At 43.5% G+C, this 23,772-nt stretch overlaps 2 protein-coding genes across 7 annotated transcripts; one reads left to right on the top strand and one right to left on the bottom strand.

Moving 5' to 3' along the window:
* Positions 1-4,036: 4,036 nt before the first annotated feature.
* gabpb1 (GA binding protein transcription factor subunit beta 1) lies at positions 4,037-12,214 on the bottom strand. Of its 4 annotated transcripts, none has more exons than XM_026286925.1 (8): positions 12,197-12,214; positions 7,820-7,927; positions 7,547-7,714; positions 6,711-6,905; positions 6,156-6,303; positions 5,887-6,066; positions 5,542-5,672; positions 4,037-5,430 (listed from the first exon to the last, which is right to left on the bottom strand). In XM_026286925.1, exons 2-8 carry the CDS (start codon positions 7,925-7,927, stop codon positions 5,281-5,283), a joined length of 1,080 nt encoding a protein of 359 aa, XP_026142710.1. In that variant the 5' UTR covers positions 12,197-12,214; the 3' UTR covers positions 4,037-5,280. The 4 variants fall into 4 exon arrangements, with proteins under 4 accessions (XP_026142710.1, XP_026142707.1, XP_026142708.1 ...); XM_026286922.1 differs by lacking the exon at positions 12,197-12,214 and adding an exon at positions 10,083-10,631; XM_026286923.1 differs by lacking the exon at positions 12,197-12,214 and adding an exon at positions 10,285-10,631.
* On the top strand, positions 10,817-23,376 carry usp8 (ubiquitin specific peptidase 8). 3 transcript variants are annotated; one of them, XM_026286919.1, is made up of 19 exons: positions 10,817-10,955; positions 11,640-11,757; positions 12,216-12,360; positions 12,611-12,696; positions 12,793-12,913; positions 13,479-13,521; positions 13,600-13,756; positions 14,727-14,889; positions 14,959-15,100; positions 15,495-15,691; positions 16,181-16,588; positions 16,819-16,893; positions 17,321-17,613; positions 19,047-19,271; positions 20,185-20,395; positions 20,523-20,759; positions 22,124-22,266; positions 22,371-22,503; positions 22,586-23,376. In XM_026286919.1, the coding sequence occupies exons 2-19, from the start codon at positions 11,654-11,656 to the stop codon at positions 22,742-22,744; spliced, it is 3,042 nt and encodes a 1,013-aa protein (XP_026142704.1). In that variant the 5' UTR covers positions 10,817-10,955; positions 11,640-11,653; the 3' UTR covers positions 22,745-23,376. The 3 variants fall into 3 exon arrangements, with proteins under 3 accessions (XP_026142704.1, XP_026142702.1, XP_026142703.1); XM_026286917.1 differs by having other exon boundaries at positions 13,476-13,521; XM_026286918.1 differs by lacking the exon at positions 10,817-10,955 and adding an exon at positions 11,068-11,092 and having other exon boundaries at positions 13,476-13,521.
* The last annotated feature ends 396 nt before the right edge of the window (positions 23,377-23,772 follow it).

Below are 23,772 nucleotides of genomic sequence, written 5' to 3'. Positions count from 1 at the left end.
TCCAGTGCAAACGCAGACACATCAATCAGCGTCTCTGTGTTTTAGGTTAAAAAATTTAATTAAATAACCTTAAACTAACACAGATTAAATAAAATAGCTCATGCATGTCCAAATTCCCCGCTCCCGTAATATTAACAGTTTTATTAAAATGCTACCATCTGTTTTTATATTGTGTATTAACAGTAACGTTATACATATGTATATTGTTTGGATTAACTAGACGAGTAACGTTAGACAGACATGAATGTTTATTCATAACAGTACTGAAAATAAGTAAATATTGTAGCTGATGCTAAATGTCTAGCTAACAAGCTTGCTGGTGCTAACTTGAAGTAATTTTTATAAATAATGTCCAAATATTTTTATTCAACCACCTATATATATATATATATATATATATATATAGATTACATCTAGGGACAAAAGAAAGGATGTGATGTTCAGAACATGGTAACTACAGTAATTATCAAAGAGGGGAAGAGATGCACCCCGTTTGGCCAGAGGTGTTTTACACCACAGACAAGATTTGAGAAGGAAAAAATCATTATGAAAATATAATTATATTTTCCTTAAAATGTTCTTCCTAACTTCAGGCCTTATTATCATGTCATATATAACTGTGATGTTCTGTAAAACCACAAACTTTAAAACACTTTCACAGATCACAGATTCCAAAATAATATTTGGTAGCACAACTATTAATAGTTCTAATAATAAATCATCATATTTTCATGATTTCTAAAGATCATGTGACACTGAAGACTGAAGGAATGATGCTGAAAATGCAGCTGCACATCACAGAAATAGATTATATTTTAAGGATATTAAAACAGAAACCATTATTATTTTATTTTGATCATTTAGAATTATTACTGAAATACAACCTTTTTTGTTTCAAACAGTTCATTGAACAATAATAAATGAAGTACCTGGAGCTGACAATGAAGTAAATGTATAATAATTAGCAAAGATGATTAATTTAGCGCTGTAAACGCACGTGTGAGGGGCGGAGACGCGCCGCGGAGCGTCAGACGCGCGTGAGGACCAAACACAGCAGAACGGTAGGAAACTTCACTCCTCTTATTATTTCTCTTTTACTATAGCGATTTATTTTTAGACACGTGATCTGAGTCTTTCATAGATTTGTAGAGGTATTAGAGTATAGAGTTAGAGAAATTGAGTTGTTTTTTTTTTACATTCTTTGTTCGAAGTTTTCAGATCGGCAATTCGGAGCCTGTTCGCGACTCCGTTGATTCAGATCGGCACTTCGGAGCCTGTTCGCGACTCCTTTGATTCAGATCGGCACTTCGGAGCCTGTTCGCGACTCGGTTGATTCAGATCGGCACTTCGGAGCCTGTTCGCGACTCGGTTGATTTTAGATCGGCACTTCGGAGCCTGTTCGCGACTCGGTTGATTCAGATCGGCACTTCGGAGCCTGTTCGCGACTCGGTTGATTCAGATCGGCACTTCGGAGCCTGTTCGCGACTCGGTTGATTCAGATCGGCACTTTTTTTTTTACATTCTTTGTTCGAAGTTTTCAGATCGGCAATTCGGAGCCTGTTCGCGACTCGGTTGATTTTAGATCGGCACTTCGGAGCCTGTTCGCGACTCGGTTGATTCAGATCGGCACTTCGGAGCCTGTTCGCGACTCGGTTGATTCAGATCGGCACTTCGGAGCCTGTTCGCGACTCGGTTGATTCAGATCGGCACTTCGGAACCTGTTCGCGACTCGGTTGATTCAGATCGGCACTTCGGAGCCTGTTCGCGACTCGGTTGATTCAGATCGGCACTTCGGAGCCTGTTCGCGACTCGGTTGATTCAGATCGGCACTTCGGAGCCTGTTCGCGACTCGGTTGATTCAGATCGGCACTTCGGAGCCTGTTCGCGACTCGGTTGATTTTAGATCGGCACTTCGGAGCCTGTTCGCGACTCGGTTGATTCCGATCGGGACATTGGGGCATGTTTGAGATTTTTTTTAATTCAGATCTGGACATCGAAGCAGGAAGTGTTTGTCAAACAGTTAATTGGTGATAAATGAATATTTGGACTTGAGGCTTTTTTTTACCTGTCGATTCAGCATGTACATGGACCCACACACAAAGGTGGACACACTCTAGACTTAATCATCAGTAGGGCTCTAAACTTTTCATCCATTGTTATTAAGGACGTTATTCATAACCGTACTGAAAATAAGTAAATATTGTTAGCTGATGCTAACTGTCTAGCTAACAAACTTGCTGGTGCTAATTTGAGGTAATTTTTATAAATAATGTCCAAATATTTTTATATATATATATATATAGATTACATCTGGGTAAGAAAAGAAAGGATGTGATGTTCAGAACATGGTAACTAGTAATTATCAAAGAGGGGAAGAGATGCACCCCGTTTGGCCAGGGGTGTTTTACACCACAGACAAGGTTTGAGAAGGAAAAAAATCATTATGAAAATATAATTATATTTTCCTTAAAATCTTCAGGCCTTATTATCTTGTCATATATAACTGTGATGTTCTGTAAAACAACAAACTTTAAAATACTTTGTTCTTACTGGTGAAGATCAGATGGTCATCTCTGTTTTGTCTCAGGTACATCACAGTGTAAGCTTCACAGTGAATATTACTCTCATCAGTGTAGTCCATATCAACAACATATAGACTCCATATAGTGGTTATTTTGGAAAAAATCCCAGGTATTTTGAACAGTAGAATTATAAAAAAAAAAATGTGCTAATATAAAATGAAATTAGCCTATATAAAATTGCAAACATCTATCTTTCAGTACTTTTTTACTTAAGTACATAAAAAATGTAGTACTTTTGTACTTTCACTTGAGTAAAATTACTGGAGTAATATTCTATTATACGTATCTGTACTTTTACTCAAGTACTTGATTTGTGTACTTCGTCCACCACTGCTGTTTAGAGAGAGAGACAGCAGACAATTTACACACCTCTCTCTCTCTCTCTCTCTCTCCCTCTTTCTCTCAAAATGGCCATATTTGAGAACACTTCTCAGCACTGGATATAGCTTTCGGTTATTTAACATTTCTATCGTAAACGTATTATTAAAAGTTGACTAATATTAAATAATTTTCAGTTTCATCTTACCTCTCACTCTATCTGACGCCTCGCGCTCTGCTTCAGTGATCAGTAAACCCCGCCTACTTTGATTTGATTGGCCATCTCAGTCATTTTGACATTGACGAGTTCTGAGAGCGCCGAGGCTTTGATCTGAAGCGCCTATGTGCAGCGGGTGCGCGTGCTTAATTAATTCTCACACTTTAATAGTATTCATAGCTCCTAACAGGCTGTGTGACTATGAGAAGTTATTACTTCAGTATGCAGTTTCGCGTGCCAGTGATTATCCCTCTGCGTGCTGTAGGTTGCCGACCCCTGATATACAGTATAAATGTATCTGTGTACATGAAAATATAAATTTGCTTTTATCATTTATGTAGGGGATCTTTATATTTGGGTAAATGAAATCGTTTAAAAGGACCAGCTCTGGACAGTCAATCATGACACCGTGACAGAGTATGCGAGAGTATGCACACACACACACACACACACACACACACACACGCATGAAGGGATGTTTGTGGTTCAATGTGAGTAATTGTTTGAGGTGCACTTTCATATAATTTAATATGTTCAGTAGTCTGTGTTTTGCTATCTGTGTATGATAATATAGTTTTCATGCTGCTGAGTCGCTTTACGAAATAAAGACACTGTTAGAATACATCACCATCTCGAGGAGACTCTCGAAGCCAAGGGAGTCACAATTATACATTTCTCTTTTATGCCAAAAATCATTAGGATATTAAGTAAAGATCATGTTCATGAAGATATTTAGTAATTCTCCTACTGTAAATATATCAAAACTTAATGTTTGATTAGTAATATGCATTGCTAAGAACTTCATCTGAACAACTTTAAAGATGATTTTCTCAATATTTAGATTTTTTTGCTCCCTCAGATTCCAGATTTTCAAATAGTTGTATCTCAGACAAATATTGTCCTCCTCACAAACCACACATCACGGGAGAGATCATTTATTCAGCTTCAGATGATGTACAGTATATATATCTCAGTTTTTAACAAATTGACCCTCACGACTGGTTTAGTGCTCCATGGTCACAAATATGTAATCTATTCAATGCAATAAAGTAACCGTACAATACTTTAGAAGATTACAACCCAATACAAAAACTTTAAAGTTATTAAAATGTCCATATATTCAGGAAGTAAAGGTGATAGAAAGCATCAGTTATGTACAAATCAAGAGCTTTTTAACTGAAGCGCTGTATAAGATCAGCTGAATGAAACCTCACTGCTGTAGTTCAGTTCCCTCATCACGAGCAGATCCGTGTGTTTGAGTCTCTTCAGATCTCACACACCGACACGCTTCGACTCATCACACCTGAAACATGTGTTAGAAGAGCTCAGAATACACCTCAGGTGATACCAACCCTCAGAAAACAGACTAAACCAACAACTTCTGCTGTAAGTTCAAGATAATAACATATAATCATTGCTGTTAATAGTGTTCACCGTCTGCTTGAGTACACATCATCAACTGCTTGATTTGACTGTTTATTTCTGCCACATGGACACAACCTGAGATACTCACCACTGATAAACTCTCTCTAGATCTGATGCAGACACTATAAACAGAGACTTACATTATCTGTGAAGCTGCTTTGCAATGATTAGTTTCGTGAACAGTGCTATAGAAATAAACCTGGGTTAACAGCGGAGATGCTGGAATCGACTCTCACACTCCTTTACTGTGCATTTATTCAGCTTTAGATGGGAATCAGCTGAAGAGACGCTCAGATCCTCCTCACAGAAACCAAATCACTGCGGTCTTCATGACAGAAGATGCATCACGAACAGTGAACACATGCTGATTATCAGTGAGGAAGACCGGTCTCAGAGTCTGGTGATGAAGGACTCATGGCCTGCAGATCAACCACACTCCAAATATCTGTGTTCTCTCCTCTCTGTAGAAGAAACACAACACTCTTCTGAAGCGGTTTGTCTTGAACGTTGAAGATTTCTCAACTTTAGATTTTTTACTGTTCTTTATGAATCTGTCGTTTCTACACAATTGATCGTCCTCGCTCAGGTTTTGAGGGGCTTTTGTCTCTTTATTCAGAGGCTGGTGAAGGGCGCTGGGATGTGGGTCAGAATCGAACCCGTGTGGGCCAGACGAGCACCACAGAGGAGAACTGAAGGAAGTGAAGGCTAAGGATCAGTCTCAGAAGCTGACGGTGTGTTTCACGCAGCTTTCTTAGCGCTCTGCCGTGTGATGGCCTCCAGCTTCTGTCTGTAAGCCTCGGCCTCCTGCTCCTTCTTCAGGAACTGCTGTCTGTATTTCTGCGCCTCGCGGTTCGCCTGCTCCAGCTGCTTCAGAAGAGACACTTTCTCCTGATAACACACAGAGTCACGTGGGTCATATCCTCAGCACTGCTGTGATTCATTAGATAACAGAAATCTGCTTTAACACTGATGCATTAGAGACTAGAGATGTGTGTGTACCTGGAAGTCCTCGAGCGAGAGCGTCTGCTGGATCTGAGCGTCGTCTTCCTCCTTCACACGCGGACGCTTCACACACGGCTCCTCGCTCACCACCGTCTCCTCCGCCACCTCTGTGTCCGACACCGTCAGCACTGCAGACACACACACACACACTCTGAGAGAGCTGAGCAAGCAAACACACACACACACACACACACACACACACACTCACACACACACACACACACACACACTCTGAGAGATCTGAGCGAGCAAACACACACACACACACACACACTCACACACACTCACGCACACACACACACACACACACACACACTCCAGATACTGCTGCTTCTCTCTCACCCTGCTGTCCGTCAGGCATGGTGACTATTATGGGCTGGTTGAGTCCGGTGCCCGTCTGCAGGTTGCCCAGCTGAATGCCGTCTGTTACTATGGTGATGACCTGCTGACCCCCAGAGCTCACGACCTGCTGTATGGCGCCGTCGACGGAGTCAGCGGTGATCAGCTCCTCAGCGGACACCACTGGTCAGAGACAGAGTCAGACCACATGAGTCAGAGAGGCACACGGGGTCGAGAGGTCGAGAGGTCAAGAGGTCGAGAGGTCGGGTCACCTGTGGATTTGCTGCTGTTGGCGGGCGACACGAGTCCGGCGAGGTTGACCACTCCTCCCGGGCCGATGATGAACTGTGGCGAGGCCGTGTGGATGGTCAGCGTGTCTGGACTCTCAGGGTTTGTGTTGATCTGGTTCTGCATCGCCACCTGACGCACAATCATCATATTCAGAAACACATTACAGCAGTTTTTATCTGCAGATATGCATTAACACTTTAAATCAGAGATATATCTGAAGCTCCTAATGAATCTGAATCTGCTGGTTTGAGTCGGCCGTCTCCAGTTCAGTATCTGTGACATCGGCCCTAAAACACTCTACAGAGACCAGTAAGAGACTATTAACTGCTTCTCTTCCTTTCAATGACTCAAATGTTTCTTTAAAAATGTCTACAGAGTGCTGAATCTGATCTGAGATCAGGTAAAGAGCAGATGGGTCAGTGGTCCTCCGCTGGGGGTCAGACTCCATGAACTCGCGCTAGAGCTTCATGATTCACACAGGTTCTGAGCTCAAACACGGCCAGGGGGTTCTCGGAGAACCGTACATGAAGCTGTACCTGCAGGATCTCGGCCAGCTCGTGGCAGCTGTTGTCCAGCGCGATGTCCAGAGCGTTTTTGCAGAACTTGCTCTGCGCGTGGACGTCGGCTCCGAAGCGCAGAAGCAGCTCCACCACGTCTCTGTGGCTGTGCTCCGTGGCCCAGTGCAGCGCGCTCATCTTCAGCATGTCCTTGGCGTTCACATCAGCGCCGTGCTGCACAAACACACATGAATCCAGCCGTTGTGTTGGGGTAACACATTACAGAATTAAACTGAGTCAGAACAAGTTCATCTTGATAACGTCAGAGAAAGGTATGTAACAAAACATGCTCAGGTTAAAGTGTGAAGAATTCTTGCTCCCAAATTTTACTGGAAGTCCACTGTATGAAGAATTTTGGGGTATAATGTGTCACAGTTAATGTGTCTTTATTTTGCCATCCTCACTTACATAAATGAACTATAGTGTCCTGTACCCATTAATAAAAACATTATATCTGATGTCTGAATCATTTTTGGTTTGACTGTATTTTAACTGTTTTTGTGTTAATAACTATCTAGGAAACTCTTTCTTCGCTGACTTTTTTCCCAATCACGCTTTAGAAATCATTATAAATTACATATCAATGAAAAGCTTCAAATCTCAAAATTCATACTGTGAAAACCAAATTGGACATTGCATTCACATGTAAATGTTTCATCAAATAGATTTTACTAAATGTTGTCATTCATGAATTATTATAACACTTTCACCTCTATGTTTATGTTTATGTTTATAATAGGGGTGACAGTAGAAGGGTTAAGAACATCGTAGACCCATTGAAACGCACCAGCTACGATCAACAGCAGGTCGCTCACCTTCAGCAGCAGCTCCACGATCCGTGTGTGACCCTCAGACGCAGCCATGTGCAGCGGAGTCCGGTCCACCTTAGTGCGAGCGTCTCGACTCACGCCGGCGCGCAGAAGCACCTCTGTGGTGGAGTAATGACCGAACTGAGCCGACAGATGCAGCGGAGACGTGCCCAGCTGCAGACACACAGAGAACCAGACCCTGAATCACAGAGAGTCCTCACACACACACACACACACACACTCTCACACACACTCACACACACTCACACACACACACACCCAGTCAGTGGTAAACGGAGCTCCATTCGCCATCAGAATCCGGACCTCATCGTCCTGACCGGCCCGAGCAGCTTCCAGGAGCTTCTTCCCCAAATCCACCAGAGACATCTGAAATCAGACACAGACATGCATTACAGTCATGGTGTAAGATCAGAACACACACACACACACACACACACACACACTCTTTGTGTGTCAAAGTTTGTGCTCTCATCATCTGATCGTGGTTGTATCTCTCTATTAGTGCTGCTGGATTTTAGCACTGTATTTGACACTATTGATCGCACTTATATGACCGCCATCAGTTCGTAGCAGTGAATGAAGATGTATCATATCGATCACAAGTGCAGTATGGAGTACCTCAAGGCTCAGTACTAGGGCCGCTACTCTTCACGCTTTATATGTTACCCTTGGGAGATATCATCAGGAAACATGGTGTTAGCTTTCACTGTTATGCTGATGATACGCAGCTCTATATTTCTTCGCGGCCCGGTGAAACACACCAATTTGAAAAACTAATGGAATGCATAGTCGATATAAAAAACTGGATGACGAGTAATTCCTTACTGCTAAATTCAGAAAAAACAGAGGTGTTAATCATAGGAGCTAAAAACTCTGCTTGTAATAACCTAGAACACTGTCTAAGACTTGATGGTTGCTCTGTCAATTCTTCGTCATCAGTTAGGAACCTAGGTGTGCTATTTGATCGTAATCTTTCCTTAGAAAGCCACGTTTCTAGCATTTGTAAAACTGCATTTTTTCCATCTCAAAAATATATCTAAATTACGGCCTATGCTCTCAATGTCAAATGCAGAAACGTTAATCCATGCATTTATGACTTCTAGGTTAGACTATTGTAATGCTTTATTGGGTGGTTGTTCTGCACGCTTGGTAAACAAACTACAGCTAGTCCAAAATGCAGCAGCAAGAGTTCTTACTAGAACCAGGAAGTATGACCATATTAGCCCGGTCCTGTCCACACTGCACTGGCTCCCTATCAAACATCGTAAAAAAATAAATGCATATAATTAGTATTTTTGTCTTGTTTCCTTCTACAAATGACTGAATATTTATAAATGAAATTAGATTTACTGGAGAAGGAAAATTACTTTAAATAAGAAGTCTTGTTTTTTGAGAAATGTATTAAAATGAAGTGAGTTTATGATTAAAACAACAAATATCCTCAAAAGACAAAAAAGATACTCCATAATGTTTTAAGCATTTAAGCATAAACTCACTTAATTTTGTTTACATTTTCAAGACTTCTTTCAACATTTGCATCTCAAGATAATGTGTCTTTATTTAGTTATTCAGACTTATTTAGAATATTTTTTCAAGTGCATGCAAAGTTTAATGCCTTGACATGAATTTGTAACTTTGCGGTCTGATTTCAGATCTGCGACTCGTCTGAAGCAGCTCTGTACTCCACAGAAACATGCATCTACAGACGCTTTACTGCACACACTGTAGGGATGATGCTGGACTCTTGAGACGGGAACAGCTCACCTCAGATTCCCAGAGAAACGAACCCATGACCTCGAGCCAGAGACACTACAGGCCTGGGTCTGATTCTCAGGGAACGCACGAGCTGATAAGATGTGGAGCTTAAGTCACTTTGAGACAGAAGTTACCAAGTTTTACACACTAATACCAGTTTAATGAAATAATCATCAGTGTTGGGCTAGTTACTCCTTTCAAAAGTAACATTATAATTTTTCCGAACCCTTTCTGGCAAGAGTAATTAATAGTTACAATAATAATTACATTACTTTTTATTTCACGTCCCACCTAAGTAAAGATCATGTTCCATGAAGATATTTACTAAATCTCCTACTGTTAATATATCAGAATTTAATGTCTGATTAGTAATATGTATTGCTAAGAACTTAATTTGAACAACTTTAAAGATGATTTTCTCAATATTTAGATTTTTTTGCTCCCTCAGATTCTAGATTTTCTAATAGTTTTATCTCAGACAAATACTGTCCTCCGAACAAACCACACATCAGTGGAGAGATCATTTATTCAGCTTCAGATGATGCATATACATCTCAGTTTTTAACAAATTGACCCTCACGACTGGTAAAATGCTTTATGGTCACAGATTATTACTGTACTAGTAACAAACACTGTAACTGATGCCATCCTGGAAACCAGCTTCTAGAATAAAACACTATTTCCCAAAACGAAACTGATTAAAGTGAAATCCAGTAGCTCTTCTTTGACACAGCGACGAACAAACGCGATATCAATACTGTAATACATGTTTATACGAGAAGAAGCGCTTCATCTCAGGCCTCAAACATCCTCCTCCTCATCCTCCTCGCTGCTGTGAAGCGCAGCCCGTTAAAAGCAATAAACAGGAAATCGCTCGTGTTCCGGAGGAAGAGGAAATATTAATACCCACAAACTCATCAACTTCCACATCCGGCGGACGCGATCGCATTCAATTCAGTGTTTCTTACCGTGAGAACAGAACCTGGACCGAACCGAATCCGTTAGAAATCAAACAAACCGAGATGACAATAATACGGGCGCGAGCACGAGCGGGGGCGCGCACACAGGCTCCAGTATAAACACGCTTGAAGAGAATTAAACGATCAGTAAACTACATCCTCCCTCTGCTGCAGCGACCCCTGCGCCTCTGTTTCTTTAATATCATACGATCATTATGTGCTATGGATATTCTGTCGTGATTTCGTTATTTAAGCTCTTGTTTTTAACCTCTTGCGCATGCGCACTGACGCGGATCAGCTGACTCACGTGCGCAGGAGACGCTACATTATGACTTTTCATCATCACTCATGTTTAGTTTATGAGACAATATTACCACTGCACGAACTGAATATAAACGTGACGAACAAGGCTGGCAGAAACCAGTGTTTAATGAAATAAGAGTGAGAGTTTAAACATCATGTGTGAACATAGAAACATTTATAATAAACAATGTTTTTTGTCAAGCCCCTTGTGTACGCAGCGTGTTTAAATAAAGATTGCTCGGTTTGAATCCGCACACTTCCGGGTTTGATCGCGCAGCTCGAGTCTGTTTACTGTCACCATCGCGGATAAACTTCACTTCTGTGTGTTTCTGACAGGACTCGAGCTCACGCGGTGCTTCACTGCTGTGCTGTCGATGGTGATGTGTTTATTGTTCTGTTATAGATCAGTGTTTACTGGGCTTCAGTGTTGGGGAGGAATGACGTCACGTAGTTTAGTTACAAAATAAGGTTACACTTTATTTTAAGGTGTTCTTGTTACAGTGTTATTATAAATGTAAGTACTGAGTAGTATTAATTAACCACATTTACAATTACTATGGGATTAGGGTTTGGTTTATTATTGCTTGCATGTAATTATGTATAATGTATTGTTATTATAATATTAAGTGTAACAAGGACACTTTGAAATGAAGTGTTACTGAAAAATAAATGTAATTCTAACCAGTTAATGACAAAAATGTGTAATTAAATCAGTTACTTATGAAAATGTTAACAATTACAAAGAGGGTTACATCTGAATATTTTCACAGATTAGTTGATAACTTTCATAAAGTGCTGTAAAATATGAGACACTAATGTTTCAGGACATATGCTTATTCAGTAACATTACTGTAATACAGTAACTGAACTAGTTACACTGCTCGTTACATTTTAAATAGAGTAACTTGTGATCTGTAACAGATCTGTTACACTTCCAAAGTAACCTACCCAGCTCTGTGTTATTATTCTGTCATGGATCTGATTTCTCTGATAAAGCTGTTTTAAGTCTGTTCAGATATTAATAATATTGTAATAGTCTGATGATTTTGGGATGATTGCAGGAATATGAGCTGAAATGCCGTCCGTGTCGACTGCGGTGAAGGATCTGTATCTGTCCACGTCACTGACTGATCTGAACAAGAGAGCCGAGATCAAACCAGATAAAACCAGCACCAGACAGTGAGTGTGAACACGTGAAGTGATCTGGGTCTGATTCACTGATGGACGTGTCTTCATGATGAATCTGTCTCCTGACGATATATTGAGACTGAACATGATTTACTGCATTATTACTGGAATCCAGAGCCTCAGGCTGAGGAGGAAATCTTTTCTGTGAACTGATTCAGTTCACTAGTTTGTTTACATAATCAGACAATGATGTAATATTATTAAAACACCCACTAATGTTGTGAAAAGTGGATGATATTCATGTCTGAAGCATATAAAGTGAATAAACTCATCTTCATCAGTTCTTTAATGTCAGGTCGACTGATCATTAGCAGCACTGAGTGGCTCTCTGATGAAAAGCACCAAAGGTTTTCACTAATGAAGTAACTCTGATCAGATATAGTCTGTAAAGCGCTGTGAGCTTCAGTAGATCCCAGCGGTCTGAACTCACGCTGATGTCCGTGTCTCAGTTACGTGCAGAGCGCGTGTAAGATCTTCAAGGCGGCGGAGGAGTGTCGTCTGGACCGAGATGAGGAGAAAGCTTATGTCCTGTACATGAAGTACCTGACGGTCTATGACCTCATCAAGAAGAGACCGGACTTCAAGCAGCAGCAGGTACAGCCCCAGTGCATTGTGGGAGATTTTAATGGTATACACACAAACATGTCCCTGCAGCACAGAAGCAGTCATCAGTAGCACAGGTGTATCTGTAGAAACACACAACAATACATTGTATGGGTCACAATTATAAAAAAATTCAGCTTTTATACCTCATGGTTTTGTTGTCACGTGTGTATGATTATTCTGCTGATGGTGCTAGCGCTCAGGTGTTGATGTGTGTGAGTCAGTGTTTGATGTGTTTCAGGAGTTCTTCCTGTCTGTGCTCGGACCAAGCAGCTTCAAGAAGGCCATCGAGGAGGCAGAGAAGCTTTCGGAGAGTTTGAAGCTCCGGTCAGTGTTCCTCTCACACACACACACACACACACACACACACACTCTCTTCTGTCTCACACACACTCTGTTCACCTGCCGGTGTCGATCTCTCAGGTATGAGGAGGTAGAAGTGCGCAAACAGCTGGAAGAGAAAGAGAGAAAGGAGGAAAAGAGTCGACAAGAAGCAAGAATTGAAAAAGATGGCCGTGCACCAGCAAAGAAGGACAATAAGAAGGTACAGGTCTGGAAATCACTTTGTGTGGCTTTATCCAAGTGTATCTGATGCATCATCAAACACACACACACACACACACACACTTCCGGAGATAATCAGCTCCTGAACTTCATGCTGCTCGAATCACTCACATCTAGCTGATGCTTTTATCCAAAGTGACTTACAAATGAGGACAGTAGAGCAGTCAAAGCCAACAGAAGAGCGATGATACACGAGTGCTGTAACACGTCTCTCTTAGCTTAACACATAGTGAGGGCTTTTTAAACTCATATAATAAATAAAAAGAAAACAAATATATAGTAAATAAACAGAGCGCAAGTCTAAAAAGGAGAAATGTATTTGACCTGCTGTTGCTAAAAAGGAACATCATGAATAGGCCATAGATGCATATATTTATAATCTTATCTCGGATTTTAATTTGTCTCTCCCTGGTTTAGTAGGTTTAACTAGCAGTTGGCACTTGATCAGTTGAACAGGTCAATGTTCAAAGTTTACAGGCCATCATCATGTATGTTTTGAAGTGATTTTTTAATAATTAATTTTGCTGTTGTGTGTTTTACAGCAGGTTAAAGAGGAGCCCAGTAACGGGAAGACTGGAGGTGATAAAGGTGTGTCACGGCGGAGTGTCATATGTCTCTCTGTGTGTGTGTGTGTTGTTCTGTGACGTGTGTGTTGTGTCCCGTCAGGAAGCATCAGTGCTAAGGATCTGTTCCAGCTGATGAAGGATCCCAGTATCAGTGTGCTGGTGATGGACGCGCGCAGCAGACAGGACTTCCAGGAGTCTCAGATGTGTGTCCCGTCTCAGACGTGCATCAGTGTTCCTGAAGAGGCCATCAGTCCAGGGTCAGTCACACACACACACACACACACACACACATCCATCCTCACACTTCTACAGCATGCTAGCCAGTCTATTTTCTGAATGCTTTCTCATTTACCTATGTCTGTATATTTTTACATTTTTTATTTCAGTTTTAGTGCTTTCAAAGGATCAAATGTGATTATTCACATCCAAAATAATAGTTTTTGTTTACATTGTGTATGTACTGTGTATATTTATTGTGTATATATAAATACACACAAATGTTATATAATATTTGTTATATATACAATTTATTAATACATAATTTATGAATATAAATATATATGTAAATATTTTAGTCTCCAGTCACTTTAGGGTTAAACTCGTGGTGGCTCTAATGTATAGTTTTGTTGATAATGGACAGAAATCAGTCCTGATATGCTGCTCTCACGTGCACAAGTATTGAACGCTCTCGTGCACGACTATTGACCGCTCTCGCATGCACGAGTATTGAACGCTCTCGCATGCACGAGTATTGAACGCTCTCGCGTGCCGAGTATTGAACGCTCTCGTGCACGACTATTGACCGCTCTCGCGTGCACGAGTATTGACCGCTCTCGCGTGCACGAGTATTGAACGCTCTCGCGTTCACGAGTATTGACCGCGCTCGTGCGCGAGTATTGACCGCTCTCGCGTGCACGAGTATTGACCGCTCTGGCGTGCACGAGTATTGACCGCTCTGGCGTGCACGAGTATTGAACGCTCTGGCGTGCACGAGTATTGAACGCTCTGGCGTGCACGAGTATTGACCGCTCTGGCGTGCACGAGTATTGAACGCTCTGGCGTGCACGAGTATTGACCGCTCTGGCGTGCACGAGTATTGAACGCTCTCGCGTGCACGAGTATTGACCGCTCTGGCGTGCACGAGTATTGAACGCTCTGGCGTGCATGAGTATTGCATGCTCTCGTGTGTACGAGTATTGAATGCTCTTGTGTGCTGCTGATGTTCAGGGTGACGGTGAACCAGATCGAGCTGAAGCTCCCTGCGGTGTCTCTGGACGACTGGAAGCGCAGAGGATTCGTGGATTACGTGGTTCTGCTGGACTGGTTCAGCTCCGTCTCTGATCTCAAACTGGGCTCCACTCTACAGAGTCTGAAGGATGCTCTCTATAAGGTACTATACCTCCTGTTCAGTGTGTGTGTGTGTATGTGTGTCGTATCTGATGTGTGTGTGTGTGTGCAGTGGGACAGCAGTACGATCCTGCGCAGTGAGCCTCTGGTCCTGGATGGAGGATATGATAACTGGCTGCTCTTTTACCCAATGTACTCCAGCAACGCTAAGGTCAAACCCCCCCGACAGCAGACGGCCAGCACACTGCCCCAGCGTGAGTCTCACAGCACACGCATCATATGATTTATCGTGCGCTGATACATCCTAATAAGCATTGTGGATATTAACTCCTTCCCCACCAAAAACAGAATTTTCTGGGTTTGCATGTTTTCACTGTTATACACTAGGGGGCGCTATTACACATCTCCTTGAATCACTGTCAAAAATACAGTAGAGGAAGACGCAGAAGCATGCAATCTCGAATACATACAAAAAGAATTACAATCATCAACAATAAACAGCATATAAATAAAGTATTTTTCTCAGCTTTTTGCTTAAAATTTAAGCTTTAAGCTTTTTTTATGAAGCTTGTCTAGATTCAAGTGTTGATTTAAAGAAATAATGACTGATGTCAGTGCTGCTCAGTGAAGCTGTTGCTGTGGTTTCAGTGAACTTCTCGTACCCGTCGCTGGAGGACCCTGCAGCTGTGAGTGTGTGTGAGGAGCCTGCAGATGTGCAGCTCAACGGCAGAACCGTGGATCCGGAGCCGGCCGCAGAACCGGCCAAAAACACACCTGCGCCGCTCACACAACCCACGAAAACAGACGCCCCCGCCGCAGCCGCCTCGCCCCGACACACTCCACAGGTCAGTCACAGGCCTGGCAAAATGGCCAAAAACTACATTCACAATTTTTTGCTTAAATGTTATTAATATTCAAATTTAATATGCATAATTTCATTTTGGGTGGAAAAGCTTTAGGCAACAAGAGGGCAAAATATTACTAATGCACATTTATTTAAATCAATAAATAACACTTTGAAAAAAGTGCATGTTTAAAACAAATGTTTATAAGCCAACTTGACCAGCTAAACTTTGAAAAGAAGTGCGACTTATAATCCGGAAAAAACGGGTTTCACATTTTCTATTTCTATTTATTTCAAAGATAGTCTTGTTACTTTGTTGCGTTGAATAAATGTGCTTTAGTAATATTATGACCTCAGGAGTGAAGCCAAAAGATTTTACCCCCCCCCCCCAACTGAAATTATACTCTTTACATTAGAATATAATTTGAATATTGATAATATTTAATTACAAAAACTCGCACACACATAATAACGCTTCCTCTGAACGCAGGTCGACCGCTCCAAAAAACCAGCCGTCAAACCGGCAGCGAACACAAAGCTCAGTGAGGAGCCCTCGGTGAACGACAGACCCCCGCTGGACCCGTCCAGAGCTCTGAGTGAAGAGGAGCGCAGGGAGATCCACGCCGAGACTCTCAGTCTGATGGAGAAAGCCCGAAAAGAGCAGGAGCAGCGCAAACGAGCCCTGGAGGAGAGAGAGACGGCCGAGAGACATCAGCGAGAACAGAGCGAGAGGAAGAAGAGGGAGGAGGAGGAGAAGCAGGAGAGGAAGAAGCTGGAGAGACAGACGGCAGAAGAGAAGGATCAGAGAGACGACAGGAACAGGAGAGCGCAGAAGGACGTCCCGCTGGACGCTGCCATGAAGAGCATGTCCCTGGATTCACCTGCACCCTTCAGCGCTGTGAGACTGAGACACACACACACACACAGAGAGACACACACACTCTCTCTCTCTCTCTCTCACACACACACACACACACACACACACACTCTCTCTCTCTCACACACTCACACACTCTCACATACGCACACACACATCAGAGGAATGATTCTTTCAGAGAATCATTCAATAACCTCACATACTTGAACATGAGTGTGTGTGTGTGTGTGTGTGTTGTGTGTGTGTTGCAGAGGGAGTCTCTGACGCGAGCACACAGTGAGGAGATGGGTCGCACCGTCCCTGGGCTGCCGGACGGCTGGATGAAGGTAAGAGCAGCTTTAGGAAGCATTAAACATGGACGCAGTAGCATTTACAAATAAAAGTTTATCTAAAAGTATGAGACAACAACAAACAACAAACATACCATTAAGAGCTGTGCTCACACAGGTTCAGCACGATCCTCTTCACTAATATTTTCTGTCTCAATCGAGCTCAAACTGAGTAATATTGACAACGCCATTGTTTACAATACAACCAGAGCTCAGGCACTGGGGCTTTAGCCAATCACAACACACTGGGCCAGCTGACCAATCAGAGCCCTTCGCGTATTTCAGAGGGAGGGGCTTCATTAAACCTGGAAATGATCAGCGTGTTTATAAGAGAAGGAACAGAGCAGTGTAGAATGAGCCAGACCGCTCATCTCTATTGTGTAGAGTTGTTGTTGGTTGGTGTTTCTAACCCTCGTCTCTGCAGTTTCTGGACACAGTGACGGGCACCTACAGATATTACCACTCTCCCACCAACCGCGTGCACCTGTACCCCCCGGAGGTCCACACGCCTCAGGTCCAGCCCAGCGCCGCTAAACCCAAACCTCCGCCCGCAGAGACGGAGAAAGAGAAGGAGCAGGAGCGAGAGAGAGAGAAGGAGAGAGAGAGAGAGCAGTCCAAACTCAAACGCTCTTACTCCTCTCCAGACATCAGCCAAGAGCTGAGCACAGAGACCAGCCGAAAACCTGCAGCCACGCCCACCTTCAGCAGAGACAACAAGTACACACACACACACACACACACACACCTTCAGCAGAGACAACAAGTACACACACACACACACACACACACACCTTCAGCAGAGACAACAAGTACACACACACACACACACACACACACACACACACACACACCTTCAGCAGAGACAACAAGTACACACACACACCTTCAGCAGAGACAACAAGTACACACACACACACACACACACACACACACACACACACACCTTCAGCAGAGACAACAAGTACACACACACACCTTCAGCAGAGACAACAAGTACACACACACACACACACACACACTCACACACCTTCAGCAGAGACAACAAGTACACACACACACACACACACACACACCTTCAGCAGAGACAACAAGTACACACACACACACACACACACACACACACACACCTTCAGCAGAGACAACAAGTACACACACACACACACACACACACACACACACCTTCAGCAGAGACAACAAGTACACACACACACACACACACCTTCAGCAGAGACAACAAGTACACACACACACACACACACCTTCAGCAGAGACAACAAGTACACACACACACACACACCTTCAGCAGAGACAACAAGTACACACACACACACACACCTTCAGCAGAGACAACAAGTACACACACACACACACACCTTCAGCAGAGACAACAAGTACACACACACACACACACACACACACACACACACCTTCAGCAGAGACAACAAGTACACACACACACACACACACACACACACACACCTTCAGCAGAGACAACAAGTACACACACACACACACACACACACACACACACACACCTTCAGCAGAGACAACAAGTACACACACACACACACACACACACCTTCAGCAGAGACAACAAGTACACACACACACACACACCTTCAGCAGAGACAACAAGTACACACACACACACACACACACCTTCAGCAGAGACAACAAGTACACACACACACACATCTTCAGCAGAGACAACAAGTACACACACACACACACACCTTCAGCAGAGACAACAAGTACACACACACACACACACACACACACACCTTCAGCAGAGACAACAAGTACACACACACACACACACCTTCAGCAGAGACAACAAGTACACACACACACACACACACACACACCTTCAGCAGACAACAAGTACACACACACACACACACACACCTTCAGCAGAGACAAGTACACACACACATCTCTCTCTCTCTCACACACACACACACACATACATGCTGTCTCTCTTTCACACACACACACACACCTCTCTCTCTCTCTCTCTCTCTCTCACACACACACACACACCTCTCTCTCTCTCTCTCTCACACACACACTCTCTCTCTCTCTCTCTCTCACACACACACACACACACACACAGTTGTTCACCGGTGTGCTGGTGTGTGTTTGTGTCTCAGGCCGCTGGTCACCGCTGCTGCTTACTCTAAGGTGGAGGTCACTCGTCCGTCTGCTGCTAAGATCCGGAGCCTGAACCCAGTGTTTGGAGGTCAGGGGCCGTTGCTAACGGGCCTCCGTAACCTCGGCAACACCTGCTACATGAACTCCATCCTCCAGTGTCTGTGTAACACGGTTGCCATGGCAGACTACTTCAACAGGAACATCTATCAGGACGACATCAACCGGTAACTGTCCTCCACACGTCACTGAGTGTCAGACGATCACGTGCAGTGTGACTCAGAGAGAGTGTGTGTGTGTGTGTGTGTGTGTGTGTGTGTATCAAGTCAAGTCACCTTTATTTATATAGCACTTTAAACAAAATACATTGCGTCAAAGCAACTGAACAACATTCATTAGGAAAACAGTGTGTCAATAATGCAAAATGATAGTTAAAGGCAGTTCATCATTGAATTCAGTGATGTCATCTCTGTTCAGTTTAAATAGTGTCTGTGCATTTATTTGCAATCAAGTCAATGATATCGCTGTAGATGAAGTGACCCCAACTAAGCAAGTCAGAGGTGACAGCGGCAAGGAACCGAAACTCCATCGGTGACAGAATGGAGAAAAAAACCTTGGGAGAAACCAGGCTCAGTTGGGGCCAGTTCTCCTCTGACCAGACGAAACCAGTAGTTCAATTCCAGGCTGCAGCAAAGTCAGATTGTGCAGAAGAATCATCTGTTTCCTGTGGTCTTGTCCTGGTGCTCCTCTGAGACAAGGTCTTTACAGGGGATCTGTATCTGGGCTCTAGTTGTCCTGGTCTCCGCTGTCTTTCAGGGATGTAGAGGTCCTTTCTAGGTGCTGATCCACCATCTGGTCTGGATACGTACTGGATCCGGGTGACTGCAGTGACCCTCTGATCTGGACACAGACTGGATCTGGTGGCCACGGTGACCTCGGAACAAGAGAGAAACAGACAAATATTAGCGTAGATGCCATTCTTCTAATGATGTAGCAAGTACATAGAGTGTTATGGGAAGTGTTCCCGGTTCCGGTTTACCTAATTAATGCAGCCTAAAAATCCTTTAATGGATTTGGATATTAGAAGCATATTAGTGTGTTATGTGTAAGCCAGGTTGTGTGTGTGTGTGCGTCTTACAGGGCCAATATTCTGGGTCACAAGGGCGAGGTGGCCGAGGAGTTCAGCGTCATCATGAAGGCGCTGTGGTCAGGACAGTACAAGATGATCAGTCCGCAGGATTTTAAAGGCACCATCTGTAAAATCAACAACCGCTTCTCCAGCTACGAGCACCAGGACTCTCAGGAGCTACTGCTGTTCCTCATGGACGGCCTGCACGAGGATCTCAATAAGGTACAGCTCCAGTGTGTTCTGCAGGAGACACACACACATACACACTCTCTCTCTCTCTCGTTCTCTCTCACACACACTCTCTCTCTCTCTCACACTCTCTCTCTCTCTCTCTCTCTCTCTCGGTCAGGCGGACAAGCGGCGCGGGTACAAGGAGGAGGACATCGATCATCTGGACGACGTGAGCGCTGCAGAGCTGGCCTGGTCCAAACACAAGCTCCTGAACGAGTCCATCATCGTGGCTCTGTTCCAGGGTCAGTTCAAGTCCACGGTCCAGTGCATGAGCTGCCAGCACAAGTCACGCACCTTCGAGACCTTCATGTACCTGACCCTGGAGATGACGTCCAGCAGCAAGTGCTCACTACAGGTCTCACACACACACACACACACACACAGCCCCTCTCATACACACATTTTAACAATTTATTTAAGTCCACTCAAAAGAAGTACTTACAAGGACATAAATATTATAGATGCAGTTAAACACGCAGCAGATCATGGACCAGTGTCGTATAATATGAAGCACATCACTCCGGTGTTATGGGTATCATCTGCTCCATGTATGACGGCTGTCTGTAATAGACAGTGCGCAGTACTTTCCCAAACGTTTGTCCCTCGGTTTGGGCATCCCAAGCTGTTAAAGCCCTCTTACGACCAACCTGTGTGTGTGTCCTAAGTTACCAAATATAAAAACAAGGAATCGGCCTCGATAACCTATTTCTGAAATGGTATTTAGGAGTGATTGATATTTAATACTCCTCATGATATTACACTCCTCATGAATCAGGAGAACATCTGTGTGTTAGCAGACAGACGAGAGAAGATTTCAGAGTCACTGTTCAGATACTGGGACACGGATGAGTTTACACAACAATGTGTGAATATTCTTACTAAAGATGGTAAATAAATTCCTCTGTGAGCATGACCGCGTTCAGGATGTGTGGCAGTGTTTCTGTCATCTGTTCTGTAGTGTGAAGCTGAGCCGTAGGAAACCAGTTAGAAAGGTTAAGTCTAGATGGAAGAACTTGTGATGTCCTCTCTGAGTGCAGTATTCCTGAGGAATGAGTGAGAAACAGAGTGATCAGCCGAGGGAAGACGAGCACATTTCCCCTGAAGGTCCAGTCCAGTAGTTGTTGGCCGGGCACCTGTAGATGTTAGCAGGGTTAGATCCACCCAACGCAGCTGTTGACATAGATCAGGGGTCAGTGATGATGTCCTCGGAGACCGAGGCATCTGTTAATGTTCTGTTTAAGGCTTCATAATATTTCCACACAAACTACATTTTGTGCAAAGATTGCAGTTAATTTTATGTGATACATATAAGTGAAAATTAATGCAGGGCATAAATTATACATTATTCAGCAGAATATTAGCGGAAGTGGTTTTCTCCATGATCTCATCCATGACATAAGAGTGCTCCGGAAAGTTCAGTGTAGTGTGAGTGCCGGTCAGCGGGGGGGTAATCAGGCTCGGGTTCAAGCTAACCGTGCCTAGTGTGAATACACCCTAATATTTTAATAATAATAAAAATATTGTTTTACACACGTTGATAATCCAAAGCATAGCACACCTTTAAAACAGTTATAGATTATTAAAAAAATTAAAATGTTTTCATTCATCACTAATCTCATGTTGTTCCAAACCCATAACAGCTTAGTTCGTCTTCGGAACACAATTTAAGATGTTTCGGATGAAACCTGGATCTGATCTCACACCGCAGTGTTTGTGCAGGACTGTCTGAAGCTGTTCTCTAAAGAGGAGCGTCTGACCGACAGCAACCGCTTCTACTGCCGCCGCTGTAAGACACACCGAGACGCCATCAAGAAGATGCAGATCTGGAAACTTCCTCCCATTCTCCTCGTACACTTGAAACGGTGAGTGACGTCTGCAGCGCAGGGCTCTGGTGTCCAGGAGAGCAGCGGCTCACGTGTGTGTGTGTGTGTGTGTGTGTGTGTGTGTGTGTGTGTGTGTGTGTAAGGTTCAAGTACGACGGCCGCTGGAGGGAGAAGCTGCAGACGCTGGTGGATTTCCCGCTGGATAATCTGGACCTGTCACAGTACGTCATCGGACCCAAACACAACCTGAAGAAGTACAACCTGTACGCTGTGTCTGTGAGTACCAGACCACACACACACACACACACACACACTCTCTCTCACTCGCAGGTGATGATGTGTGGTCTCGTCTCTGCAGAATCATTACGGAGGGCTGGACGGCGGTCACTACACGGCGTACTGTAAGAATCCTCTGAAGCAGCGCTGGTTCAAGTTTGATGATCACGAGGTGTCCGATGTCTCCGCCTCCTCGGTGCGCTCAGCCGCCGCCTACATCTTCTTCTACTCGTCTCTATGAGGGACAGTGACAGGGCGTCACCATGGTGACTGGGTGATTGACATATGCTTGACATGCAGCTGTGGGCGGAGCTAAAGCCCTATCCATGAGGACTGACGGACACTTCTCTAAGGGAACATCTCTCTCTCTCTCTCTCTCTCTCTCTCTCTCTCTCTCTCTCTCAGTGGCGTCTGTATTCCTGCAGCAGGAGTCTGAACACAGGAGCATCTGAGATTAGACGTCCATATAAGCGCACTATAATACAAACCCCTCATTAGACGTGCACCTGCTGATTAGGGAGACGCATTACATTTATTTATACGGTGACCAAATATAACCAAATATAACTCTGGATGAGAAAATCCAGCTGTTGGTGAACAGGAAATCCCTGACAAACACACTCGTCTTCATTCACACACACACACAGGCTCTGTACACTAGTGTTCAGGGATCCGCTGACCACAGCAGTGCAATAACCCTCCTGACCGACGGTCAGATCTCATCTGTACTAACACATCTCTCACTGTGCATGAGCTTCTGATGGACTGACTGACTGATCCTCTCCTGGTTTATCATATGAAGTGCATTCTTTAAATCCATGTATTAGCCTAGAAGCCTTATACATGCATAAATAAACAGACATGACACACAAACGCCTCGAGGCTTGTCTTGTGTTTACAGTATGTCAGCATCAACAGGTTTGTTTATACTGCAACATCTGATTGGACGAGCTGCATTTGAAGCCGATGTAATAAATGTGATACATGTTCTATATTACGCAAAGATGATAAAGTTCTTAGCAACTACAAACATCTGTTTCGGCTATAGAGATCAGAACTGTAGATTAAATGTAAGTTAATGTCTGTGAATGTTAGATGTGGTCTGCGATATTTAAAATCTGGTATGAATCCGAGTCAGTCTCTTGGTGTCAGTGTTCACGTGTTTTTGTAATTCAGTGGATGAGTTCACAACAGGAAGAGATGAAAACCCTAAAAAGATGTTTCATTGCTTGCCAACTGTAAACAGTCTAGTTATGCTACTAAACTAAT

This window comes from Carassius auratus, chromosome 18, assembly GCF_003368295.1.
Source record: "Carassius auratus strain Wakin chromosome 18, ASM336829v1, whole genome shotgun sequence".
NCBI lineage: Eukaryota > Metazoa > Chordata > Actinopteri > Cypriniformes > Cyprinidae > Carassius > Carassius auratus.
Note: the sequence above shows the minus strand (reverse complement) of the source record. Positions and strands in the feature narration are given on the sequence as shown.